Consider the following 12,772-nt stretch of genomic DNA (forward strand, 5'->3'; position numbering starts at 1 on the left):
AAAATTTCAAAACAAAATGCCTTTCTGTTGATACTTACTTAGTTCAGTTAGTTTTACTTTATTTACTTTTGCATTCTGGAGATCCACAGAATCACAGAATCACAGAATCACCCGGGTTGGAAGGGACCTCAAGGATCATGTAGTTCCAACCCCCCTGCCTAGCAGGGCCACCAAACACACACATTCAGATCAGGTTGCCCAGGACCCCGTCCAACCTGGCCTTAAACACATCCAAGGACAGGGCATCCACAACCTCCCTGGGCAGCCCGTTCCAGGGCCTAACCACTCTCCTTGTTTAGAACTTCCCCCTAACATCCAACCTAAATCTTCCCTCCTTCAACTTCGATCCATTTCCCCTAGTCCTGCTGTTGTCAGCCCTTTTGAAGAGTTTACTCTTGATCCAGCTTGTGCTGCTTTTCATTGAAAAGGAGTTTGTGACTCTGAGGTGAAAATTTACCAAAACTGGCCATTAATAGGCTCTTCCATTTTATAGAATACTTTGAAAAGATTTTGTAGTGAACGCAATCCTTGCTTTCAAAGAAAAATTTTTTTTAAATCAAATTTCGACTTGCCCCTCCTTCCACTCCATATTGTTTCTTCATTATTTACATTTTTATTTCCTAAGAGCAGAAATTATTCTTTGTACAGTACCTAACATGGTGTCTTTGTTCTCTGAACAAATAAGATCTGAATAACGAATATTTGATACAGAAATACCTTGGGTGAGAGTCTTTGTTCTGATTTATGCAGGAGATATGATCAATTCTGTCATTAACCTTTCTGAAGTCTGGGACATGAACAATCCAATGCTTATGGCACTGCTGTAGCTGTAGTAAAAATGACCTTTTACAGTCAGTCTTATTACATAAGAATCTATCGCTAATCCACGATATCTCCTACTGATGAAAGCAGTCACAAGAGCAGAATAAACCTGGTGGTAGGGCAGAGCTCTATGTTTTTGTAGTACTAAGGTATAGAAAAAAAAAGGAAGATTTATTTCTAAACATAAGGAAGAAAACTATTTTCACTTTTTTTTTTTTAATTTAGCAATTATAACCGTATATTTTCTCTTAAAACTAGACTTCATTTTAAACGTGCATCATTTTTAAGAATTGCCAATGAAGTGGTCAAGATCTACGAGGCAGATTGTATTTTGGGAAATTCATGTACTAAGGCTTGAATCAAACTCTGTTCCTCACACTGAAACAGATAGCCACTTTCCTACTCTTTTTAAAACAGAAAGGATTTCTTTGAACTCTGTCTTTGAACTACTTTTTATCTGTACCATTCCTGAGTAACTTCTTTGCAAACATAATTTTGACATATTCAATTGTATGTTATCTATACCATTTTGTATATGCTCGTGTAAAAGAAATCGTTTATTGCCCTCAATTAAAGTTGTTCCTCTGTAACAGCATGAGATCTAGGTGCCCGATTATTTCATGGTATTTTTATTGTTTTTATTATTTTACTGAAATGAAGCCAAACAAAAGAATACCCTAGTAACTGAGTAATGTGGCTTCCCACTTGGTCCCCGATAGATCCAGATCATTATGGATGTTCATGGCAAAAGTATTTTACTTCATTTCAAAGTTCTTGAGGAGAGATAAATTCATAAGAAAGTGAAGGAGTCAGCAATTTCAAAGCTAGTAATTCCAAAGTTATTAATTTTGTATTTAAAGAAGTTTTCTTGCTGTGGCAGATAAATTGCCCACCAAAGCCAATCTAAATTATTTCTTCACAGCGGAGTGCAGTCACATGGATGACAATAAGCAATCGACTGAATGTAGAGGCTTTTTTAGTAAAACCTTGGATTTTGTTCTGTTAGAAATAGGTGAATCAGCTCAGTAGGTGTTGTCAGGCTGTGCAAGTAGCAAAGCTGAGCATCTGCTCTCAATGGGTGCGCACACACCATAAACACACACAGCCACAGTGTCAGCACAGATGTAAGTTTGCTAATGCTAGATATTTGTGTGTGTATTTGTATAAAACATGAATCATTCTGGTAGCTCAGGCTGTCAGCATATCCAGCAGCTGGCTGCAGACCCACTGATCTCCCAGTTGCTGGGAAGCTGTGTATGAGCCCAGAGGTCTGCTGTCTCAGAGCTCTTACTGTGCTAACTGCTTAAACTAGGTGGAAGTTAGCATCCAAATGTATGCGGAACAGAACACAGCCAGAGAACAGGAATAGGACTTCATGAGAGTAGTCTAAGGTGATCAAGTTGACATCTCAGTCAGACAAGCTTACTCACCAGTATACACTTGACTGGCCCCTTTGTTCCTTTTTGCTCCTTGTTTTCTTGTTTTCCCTTGCACGTTTAGCCCAATCCACTTATATCCCTTCCTTTCCCTGCTATTCCTCTTTCTGGTAAATGTATCATAATGAGCCTCCTACATTCCCCAAATTCTGTCCCCACTGCATATCTTTATGACTGCTGTCCCTCCTTCCCTTTGCAAGGTGTATAGGGAAGGGAATTTGCTTGATGGACTCCTTCTGGTGGGTTCTGCACAAGAGACAATGGGCCAATTGTTTTCTTCAGTAGACTTAGGCGTAGCCGCTGCCCTATGCCCTATTTTCACTGATTAGGTTTCCAGGGTTCCTCCCCCACCCCATCATTTTTCATCCTGTCCCAGCTTTTGTATTAGCCTTTAGTCATAGCACAGTCTAAAAAGTTTTGTGCTGTAATTGAAACAGATAATGGAAAGACAGTACAGTAACATTCTATTTTACCATAGCCACTATTGCTCTTGATGTTTAAATGTGAGCTCTCAATGTTTAATTGACTTAGAGTGTCTGTGTCTGAATCAGCTCAAATATGGTGATTTTTTTTGCTCCTTGTGTTTTAAGAATTAAATCATGAATACTCCCAGTAACACACTTATCATTGAATTATTCTGTTTTCTTGCAGATAATCAAGTGATCTGATGTTCATGAATGAGAAGAACAAAATTTTTATTTGCACACATGAATCCTTTCGGTAGGAAACTAGACTTTATGTTTTATGACTGTGCTATTTATAAATTGTAAACTATCATAGTAGGATTATTATTGGGAAGTAGGGCTTAGTAGTTATTTGAGGTGAACTTTGGGGGGTTGGTCTCGATGATCTCTAGAGGTCCCTTCCAACCCCTACAATTCTGTGATTCTGTAATTCAAGAGCAATTATCAAGTTCTAATTTAAATTCGAATTTTCAGTCTTTAGAATTTTCCTCTTTACAATTTATGTTTCCCTTGTCTGTAAAGGAATACTATATGAATAAAAGTCATGAGATTATGGCTAAACATGCAGAACACCATAGAGGAAAACGACATCTTCAGGAGCCCTTCAGGAGGTGGAGGAAAATTGTCATTATTAGTTAAATCAAGGTTTACCATGGTGGTTTTGGTGATATTCAGAAGAAAAAAAAAAAAAAAAGCTTTTGATGCATTTCTAGTAAGAGTTTTAGCAAAGTCCTTTTTTTCTTCCATCCTCATTTCCAGTCTGCTAAGGACAGGTGATGAGGTGATGATAGTTTCTTGCAGTTTTCTTGACCTACTTTGTCAGTTTAGATGTTGAGAGTTTTTTTAAAAGGAACTCCAAGCTCAATTCTGTAAAATCAGTAGGCATAAGTTAGGTTTGGTGCTTAAATGCTTCGAGAGATAGTTCAGTATCTGAAACATTTTCAAGAATATGGGTTTTGTGATTTTTATTTTTTTTAATGTAAGTCTTGTAGACTGAGTTCATCTCTATCTGTGAGAGAAGTTGCTCCATTCATCATCACATATTGACTGCTGATAAGAAAAAGGATTGCAAAGGGCCATTAGTATGAGATTTGTTTGAGAGGAACATAGGAATAAATATATTACAAACTCAAATGTAGGCTTTTCAGATAAAATCTTAAAGAACTTAGAGGTGTCTCCTGATCAAACAGCACAGAAATATGAAGTGCTTAATTATAAGAAATCAGTTTGATGTCTAACCTGGCATTGCCAACAGAAAGTATCCTTGCAAAGCTAGCATGTACAAACCTACATGCTAAAAGTATCTACCTGGAATTATTCAGCAGAAATGCAGTTCAGAGGCATGTCTGAACTACCTGCCTTCTACACAGCTCACATGCCTCCATGAAGGTTGCCTGAGGGACCTGTATGTTGGAGGCTTCCAGCTAGGTGTCATTTAGAAGGGGAAAGCAGAGCTCAGAACACAGTGCACATCTACACTTCTCATTTGCAGTATAATCCCAAACCACCACTTGTCATTCAGAAACACATCTACTGATAGCTGTGCCTAAGTCATGGTTAGGGACGTATGTCATCCATGTTGACGTGAGAATCAGCATGGGACGGCGCAGTCGTACAACACCTACTGTGTAGATGAATGTATGCCCAATAGGATTCCAGATGGTACAGCGAAGATTTATTCTCTTATTTATTTATGTTTGGTTTCATACAGGTGTAGTTCAGGCTTTCATGGTAATTTACTGTGGTGTTCTGAGATTCTCTAAATTGCCTTCCCCCAGGCCTCAGAGACAAATCTTATTTAGTGTTGAAAGTAGTAGGAATGTGAGTCTTGTTTGCTACAGATTGGTGAAACACTTCAGGCTTTAGACTCCTCTGGTAACAAAGCTTGTAATGGACAGAATGTCACGGGGAGTGGATGCTGTACAGTTGTTGCCTATTCCTGCAAGCCCGAAAATATCACAGATAGGAAATCTTTCAATCTGTGCTAAACTGGACAAAGAGTTCTCTGCCAATCTCAAGAAATGTATGTATCAGCATAGGTGAGAAAGAGATGCAAGGAATGTAAAAGCTGTAAGTAAAGTAGGACGAGGACATTCTTCTCTGCTTCATAGCATATTTCTGTTTAACTTTCAGCTTCATCTAGCAGCATTGTAAGCAGTTTTCAACTCTACAATTTCATATTTTTATTAATTACACAATAATTATTGTATAGTAAAATGTAGCACTGCCCACTTCTGTGCATTCTAAAACCCTGGTACCAAATTCTGCCTGCATCCAGATGCACAGTTTTCTGGGGTGTGATGCACAGCTGTTGAGAACGGTGTGACTCCACGCTAAAAGGGAGAAATTCAACTACAATGCCAGAATGTAATAATTTTGTTCAAATTAAATCAGAAGCTTCAAGAAGGAGGCATATGATTCTTCAATTATCGGTTACTGAACCCTTGGTTTTGCATGACATTCTGAGAAATCAGTGTGTACTGAATCTCTTATGAAAGAATGTATTCAGTTCTAAAAGTGAGGCATTCCCCACAGCATGTTCATTAACCATATTTATTCTTCTTGGATATGATTTTCAAGGGAGATATAGGGAAGGTACACTTTTGATATAGTTATGACAAAGTGGACATTATTTTTCTATTAAAGCAAGTGTTTTTAAAAAACAAGAGTTCTCTTCACAAGCCCTACAAATGATATCTGAATCAAAAATACCAAATACCAAGCAACCATGGAAACGCAGGCTCCAGAACAAATGGAATATGGTTAATATGCCTGGAGCCTCCTGGCCACTTCTCTGCTGCTGCTGACATTCCTTCACAAAGCAATGCAAATATCAGAATGATGCTTTTCTTAGATGCTTTTAAACACATATTTAAGAGCAGATAACTGGATGTTGTGATTATTCTTTAACAGAAAATATTTTGAATGCATTTGAAAGCATTACATTCCATATGTAAAATAGGCTATCCAGCCATCTTATGCTCATGGACAGTTTTCTAACTGTTAATAATTCAAGATATTTAAATGGCATTGAAACACCAACCAGAAAAATGGACACTGGATCATAAAGACCACTTTCCAGCTATAATGAACATCCATGTCATATATATTTCATAATAGATCAGACTCTCTGGGAAAGCTAGATGGGAATTTTTGTTTTGTAAGCCTATTCCAGCAGCTCATTTTTGTGAGGATGGGTTTTTTTTGTTGTTGTTTGTTTTTTGTTTTTAAGTTTCTTTTGAATTAATTACAGCCATTCATTCTTGTTTCAACATTTGGTAAAATTTATACATTCTTTTTTTCCTCTCTTTTGATGATAATCCGCTGGTATGTTTATAGAGGACAGTCAGATCCTTCCATGGAATAAAAAGCCAATTCCTTAACTCTCCTTCATGCCTCTCATGAGGCAGCCTTTGTGTTCCCTGTTTGTGTTAGCAGCTGTTTTCTAAATCTGTTCTAAACATATTAACCTGTTTACTTCTGTAGATTATCCACCTTCTGTAGGAAGAGGGAACGAGGCTGTTTTCAGCATACAGATGACCAGAATTTAATTTTTTTTTATGACCCAGATACTACATGTGTGGCAATAATAAGTCCATATCCCCCTTTCTCATATCTCTCCTGTTCTTTTTCATACCCACATCACAGAGGTGATTTGTGATCATTTAATTTTTAAATAATGAATGATCCCAAGAAAAAATACTTGCTTATAAATGCACTAATTAAATCCTATCACTATTAATTTTATTCTTTGGGTCTTTGGTTTCCAAAGTGATCCTATTTTACTTCTAGAGTGCTCTCATTCAGTTGATAATGCTTCTCTGTTTCTTTGCACAGAGAAGACATGTCTCTTATTCTGTAATAAAAGAGAAAAAAATATGTTGTCAGTACCCCATTGGCAACTACAGTGTGAATCTCAAATTGAAAGTTCTTGTTTTGCAAGTGTTCACCTGTGTTTTATAATAATAAAACAACTCTGTTATTGTATATACGTGAAATTGTTACTGCACACAGTTCATTATTTCACATTTACTTGGGAAAAATGTGCCTCAGTGCTCAAAATAGTCTATACGCTGCTTTACGTAACACCATGTTTACAGCTCATTTCTGAAACTGAATACTAGCAGTTGTGCCTTGTAGGTTTCTTATGGTCATAAAATTTGCATGTGCTTACACAAAACCAGAGTTTATACTAAAGAGTTCTGCCCTGCACTGGCTGTGTATACTCAGATCGCTGTGAGTGGGTTTAAAACAAACACAGATGCAACTGTGCAGAGCATTGCTCAGATGCGTGCATAAGCGTGCCTAGATATTCAGAAGTGCTTTGTCTTCAGTGAATATGTTTTAGTATCAATGAAATTAACTGATACTTCGTTTCCCTTTGTACTTGAAAAAGATTCATGTTTTGACAGGCTATAGTTTCTCGATACAGAAAATGAATTGCTTAATGAAAATAGAGTCATCTGATAAACCACAAAGAATTTTTCCTCTGCAAAGAGACATCTTGTTCTCACGCTGTGCTACACTGAATGGTTTTGAGCACAAAATACCTCTCAGATGTACGTGTTAGGAGTGGAAAGCTGATGTAAGGAGTTACCCCTTCAGATAATTAATGTTTATTCTTTATTTTCCGAGAGTAAGGCTGCCTACCAACTCCACTCACCATCTCCAAGCAGAAAAGTGTATCGGTGGGGAAAGGAAGAGGTTTGCTTCGATTCATTCTGCCCTTTCTTCAGCCTAAGCAGACTGAGGAGCCGCTCGGGCTCCCGGTCGCCCTGAGCTATACCCTGAGTGCTGAGGACACCTAGCGGTGTCAGCCTCCGCAGGCACCGGGCTCCGCAGCCTCCGGCCTCGCTGCACGGCGCCTGAGTTCTGCGCTGCCTTTACAGGCTGAAGAAAGAGGCGCGATAATCGCTCTGTCTGGTATTTTCACCTGATAAGTTAATTGTCAAGATATCTACTTTTTCCGTGGTTTTCTTCTCTCTTTTTGCCTTTTCCATTTTCCTGCAGAATTAAATGCGGTAAAAACAAGGAGTTGAACACACAGAATCGTTCTTCAGGCTGAATGGTCTGAATTTGACATTGAAAGGACTGCCAAGGGAGGTGGTGGAGTCACCGACCCTGGAGGTGTTCAAGGAAAGACTGGATGTTGTGTTGAGGGACATGGTTTAGTGGGAGCTATTGGTAATAGGTGAACGGTTGGACTGGATGATCTTTTAGGTCTTTTCAACCTTGGTGATTCTATGATTCTATGATTCTATTTTTTGTTATTACGAGACTGACCTCTCAGGTAAATTAACATCAGACATTAGAGCCTTAAGAAAGCTCTAAAGCTTCTGTGTTCCAAGATGCCAAATAAACGTAGAAGATAAGTTAATGCAATAGAAACCTAATCCCAGCACTGTTATCTGCTCAAAGGCTTGCAGAAAGATCTGTTTACTACTCTCCAACTCAGGTTTTCTTCCCCTCAAGTGAAAATGTACTTGTGCCACACCTGTTTGAGTAATAACAAGAATCAATTAGCTGCAATTCAAAAAGGACTTCGATCAAAATGGATATATATTACATGTTAACACTTTTATTTACTTTTGCATGATTGCATGTTTTTCAGTGAGTCCTTGATGTGATGGGAGACGTGGAAATCATGAAACAGAATTTGATATCGTCTGTTCAGATTATATTGTTACTTCCTCTGACTACAGTGGGTCTGACAAGTAAGTACAAAATTTCCAAGAACACTTGTTTTCCTTGAAACACTTCTTTCAGAAAAGTCTGAGGCTTTACTTGATCTATCCTGACCATCACTGGAACCTGTGCATATTTGAACTGCTTTCTTTCAAAGTTTTGTGTGGAGGTCTTGAAAATGACTTGAATCCTCTTTTCTTTTTGGAGTATTAATTTAATGATAATATGGTGGTGATAATGAAAGGTATTTGCTCTCTCCGCACCTCCACTGCATCCTTATCACCTTTTTGGGAATTAGCATCACATGAGTAGTAACACTGTTAAAGATATGGTATGGAACTTTAATGAAGTAAGAGTAAACTTAGGTTGAAAAGCCACATGCTCTTCCTGTGAAAAAGTATGTAAATTTATGGTCTATTTTCTTGTTGGAAGTTAATGACAGGTAATTTTAACAGGAAGTATTCTAAAATGTATTAGGATTATTACGGGTCGTTCATAAAATTAGCAAACAAGTTCAGGTTGCAGGACAAAAAATATTACATCCACCTCATTGATTCCTTCTTTTTATAATCCGTCTTATCTGTAATTTCCTCTGATACATTTAGAGATGTGTAAACAATGAAATTTTGAATCAATCACAAAGCTACAAAGCTGATGGAAAAGTTTAATTCTAAGATGACCTGAAGATAAAGATTTTTGATATGTTAGGAAATATAAACAGTAAATCATGCATTTGATTCCATGCTTTTTAATTTATTCTGAAGGTTACTGAACACTTCTGAAATTTAGGTAAAAATGAAATTTTCATTTGAAAAGAAAAAATATACTAGCAGCTGTTTCAGAAATTTGAGATAAAATATATGTAGTTTTCTGAATGTCTTGACCTTTTTTCCAGGAAGATGTATTTGCGAAATTCATTCCTTAGTTTCAAATAATTTTATTCTCCTCAAGCATTTCATGTTGAATTTGCCATTCAGTAACAACTATAACAAAAAAAAAAAAAAAAAAAAAAAAAAAAAAAAAAAAAAACACTGTCCAGCCGTAATATAACTAGTTGGATTTCTGCACTTCCCTAGGTCAATCATTCCCTGGAAAACCTAAGATAATAAGATGTCGTTCTCTAGAAAAGGAAACCTTTTCTTGTTGGTGGAAGCCTGGTTCAGATGGAGGACTTCCTACCAATTACACCCTGTTCTACAGCAAGGACAGGTAAAAAGCGGTGAATAAGTAAGTTATCAAGTGACAATTATGTCAGAATGAGGGATGATAACATTCATTTATGAAAACTATTTTTTATGAATACATGAAACTTCAGATAGCCAACAAGGACTATTAATAGGTTTCCCTTGGTAGAAAAAAGACATCACTGTTAGCAAAACCAAACCTTCATCCTGCCCCTAATGAAACTCAGATGAGCTGAAATTTGGGGAAAGATGTAATTTGTCCTTCTTATCAGGTGGCACACAGCTTTAATTTGAACAGCGTGCTTCTCTGAGGCGGGGAGCATCAGGGTACCATGAGGGCTGGGGTCTGTGGGAACTTCTCTCGGGCAGGCAAAGCAAAATCATCAGCCAGGGCCCTTCCTGTCTAATGAAGGGAAGCAGGATAGGTAGTGGGGCAACCTCAGCCCCAGGCATGGGGCACAATCCTGGGGATGGGGACAGCTCAAAGTTGTGTTGGGCGAGGATGTCACCCATGGTCAAAGCCAGCTCAGTGGGGCCCATGGTCAGGCTGCAGGAAGCTGGAGATGGGCCCTGCTGCTGTGGGCTGAAATGGAGTCTTGGCCAAAGGTAGAGTGGGGGAGGCTGGGCAATTACAATAAGGGCTGGTGGTGCCCCAAGGGCACCAAGGAGCTAACACACATCTGGAGAAAGTCTATTTTAGAGACTTCCCTATTTGAATTCATAGTCAAGCTGGTGGCTCACAAAATGGGGTAAAATCAGATGTGGGTATTGCATCTCAAAACTGATTTGGTAAATCTGTGGCACCCTCATAGTGTTTAAGAATAGAATGCATATGCTTAGTGACTTTGCTTAACCTGTGCTTCTTAATATAAGAGCCCTTCCTTCCTTTAAAAAGAGGTCTCGTGATATGTACAAGTAAGCAGGGAAGCTGAGATTGAATTTCATTGAATAAATCCAGTGAGGTTCAAAATAGATACGGTAAAGCCTCAGACATCCCTGCTTAAATTAAACCAACTCCAGATCACTTGTATTAATTGATAAGGGTACACCTTTTAATGAAGTTACCACAATCAAAAATGAACTGAGAGAGATGACATTTTCCTTATCTGCAATGAGCATATCTGTAGAACTTTCATTTTATGAAAGTCCAGGTGTTTTGATCTTGATTTTTGATCAGAATAGAACTTCTTATGAGCATTTTACATCATACCAGTCACAGCCCAGAAGAGTGCTGCCTGGAGATGGATACAGATGCTTATCATTTTTATTAAATCTGATGAAACATAGGTGTTGCTAAGCACTCCAGATCTAGGCCAGAGTTATCTTTCTTAACTTGTTGTCTCTGGTGCAGTCCTCTTACATCTTTGCTTTGTGAACTGGGACAAAGCTGCATAGACACTGAAAGATCTTGTTACAACTGGTGTATAGATCATCACAATGAAGTGAATAAAATGTGTCCTTTAGCCGTCTGAGGTGATGCTTTGTGCTTCTGCAGTTCTTCACACCTACAAAAAGTCCCAATTCAGCTTTAAGGAGTACAAAACTCACCTCTAAAAAAAAGCTGAAGACTCCTAAGGCAGAAGACAGTATGTAAGAGGCATGGCCATGTTCACATTCAAAAGCAGATAAATGAACACATTACTGAAAACAAAATAAGTAATAAAACACCCTTCTGCCATGGAGCCTATCAGGTTATTTTCCAGTAAAAATATGTAAAGAAGACATTTAGCAATTTTCCTTCATTAGGAAAATTTAACTTGCTTCTAAATGTTTTTTAAATTACTGTGTATTGTCTCCGGAAATTTCTTTTTCCATTCTTTTGGCAACACATTCTTGTGTATAAAAAAGCAGATAAAAACTTTCGTCTTGAACAACTGCATAAAAATAGCTTTATGAGTCAATGGAGCATTTATGGTAATAGCGTTTGACATTCACTGAAATGTTTCCCAGAGATGGGGTTATATATAGGCTTAAAGTTTAACATTTTAAAGGTCTGTGCTGAACTTAGGCCATTACTAGAAAATTATCTACTTTGATTCATTTCCTAAACTTTGAACTTTTTAAATCATTTTATTTCAGTGAAGAAAAAATCTATGAATGTCCAGACTACAGAACATCAGGTCCCAATTCCTGCTACTTCAATAGAAACCACACTAATTCATGGACAACATATAATATCACTGTAACAGCAACGAATGAGATTGGAAGTAACAGCTCGGATCCTCAGTATGTGGATGTGACTTCCATAGGTAAAAAAGAAAGAATGAAATGCAAAAAACACAAAAACAAAAAAAGCAACCTAGTTTGAGACATATCTGTTTTTTAATCCAAGAACAAGTAGTGGTGAAAGATTTCTTTCCTCATATTACGAAACTTGCTAATGGAGGAGTGTTTACCTGCCGATCATCTCAAGTGAAGTAGGTACCTCTAATGTATGTGCAAACCGCATTTTACTTACAAATCATGTAAAAGCATATTCTAGCACTACCTTAATTGTGACTGAAAAATTGCTCCAGTTTCTAGTTACTTCCAGTATTTCAGTTAGAGTCAGCTGAGTCTAAACAGTTTTGTAGGCTCCTAGCACTGCGGATTATCAAACTTTCAAATTAGGTCAAATTGTCAGAAGTGTTCCAGATTAGGTTTTCCCAATGTAAACATCTTTCTGGTTGTTGGCATTGCAGTCTTGGATGGGTAAAAATATGCCTAAGAACCTCACATTTTTTGTTTGTTTTGTGCAGTATTTCATATTCTTAAGTCCATTCTGTTTTCTGCATACAACATTCTACAGTGTACACAGTCTTTTTGGCCACACTTTCATTTTACAAGAGCGGCTGAATGAAATTATTATTTCTGTTTCCATAGCATAACAAATTCAGAGTTAAGTCTAAGATTTGCTGATCTTGTCTTAGATTAGTAGCCAGTTAACACTGTTAGAGAGAAAAGGCAAAAAAAGTCTGTTGTACTGTAACTTCACAGAGGGACTGAATGATCTGAAATTAATATAATGAATTACAAAACAGAAAACAGAAAGACAACAGAATGGTTGAGGTGGTGCTGTGGTTTAACCCAGCAGGCAGCTGAGCACTGCACAACCATTTGCTCATGTCCCTCTCCCTGTCGATAGGTGTTGTGGTCAACGTGGCAGATCACTGAGCACCACACAGGCATTTGCTCACTCCCC

The 12,772-nt window shown here is 37.8% G+C and overlaps 1 protein-coding gene across 22 annotated transcripts in view; it reads left to right on the forward strand.

The window, feature by feature from the left end:
- Positions 1 to 12,772, forward strand: part of PRLR (prolactin receptor) — a 194,013-nt gene that overhangs the window by 157,002 nt on the left and 24,239 nt on the right. For 20 of the 22 annotated variants that reach the window (XM_042825635.1, XM_042825633.1, XM_042825641.1 and 17 more), the window contains 4 exons: positions 2,910 to 2,978; positions 8,334 to 8,436; positions 9,484 to 9,616; positions 11,671 to 11,840. In XM_042825635.1, the coding sequence (XP_042681569.1) occupies positions 8,349 to 8,436; positions 9,484 to 9,616; positions 11,671 to 11,840 (391 nt within the window). In that variant the 5' untranslated portion in view covers positions 2,910 to 2,978; positions 8,334 to 8,348. Of the gene's footprint in view, positions 1 to 2,909; positions 2,979 to 8,333; positions 8,437 to 9,483; positions 9,617 to 11,670; positions 11,841 to 11,885; positions 12,009 to 12,772 lie in introns of those variants that run through there. The other 2 variants (XM_042825654.1, XM_042825653.1) reach the window with 2 other exon arrangements.

The sequence above is a fragment of the Centrocercus urophasianus genome, unplaced genomic scaffold (genome assembly GCF_019232065.1).
Source record: "Centrocercus urophasianus isolate 14NV4802_14NV808 unplaced genomic scaffold, USGS_Curo_1.0 seq_25, whole genome shotgun sequence".
NCBI classification, from domain to species: Eukaryota; Metazoa; Chordata; class Aves; order Galliformes; family Phasianidae; genus Centrocercus; species Centrocercus urophasianus.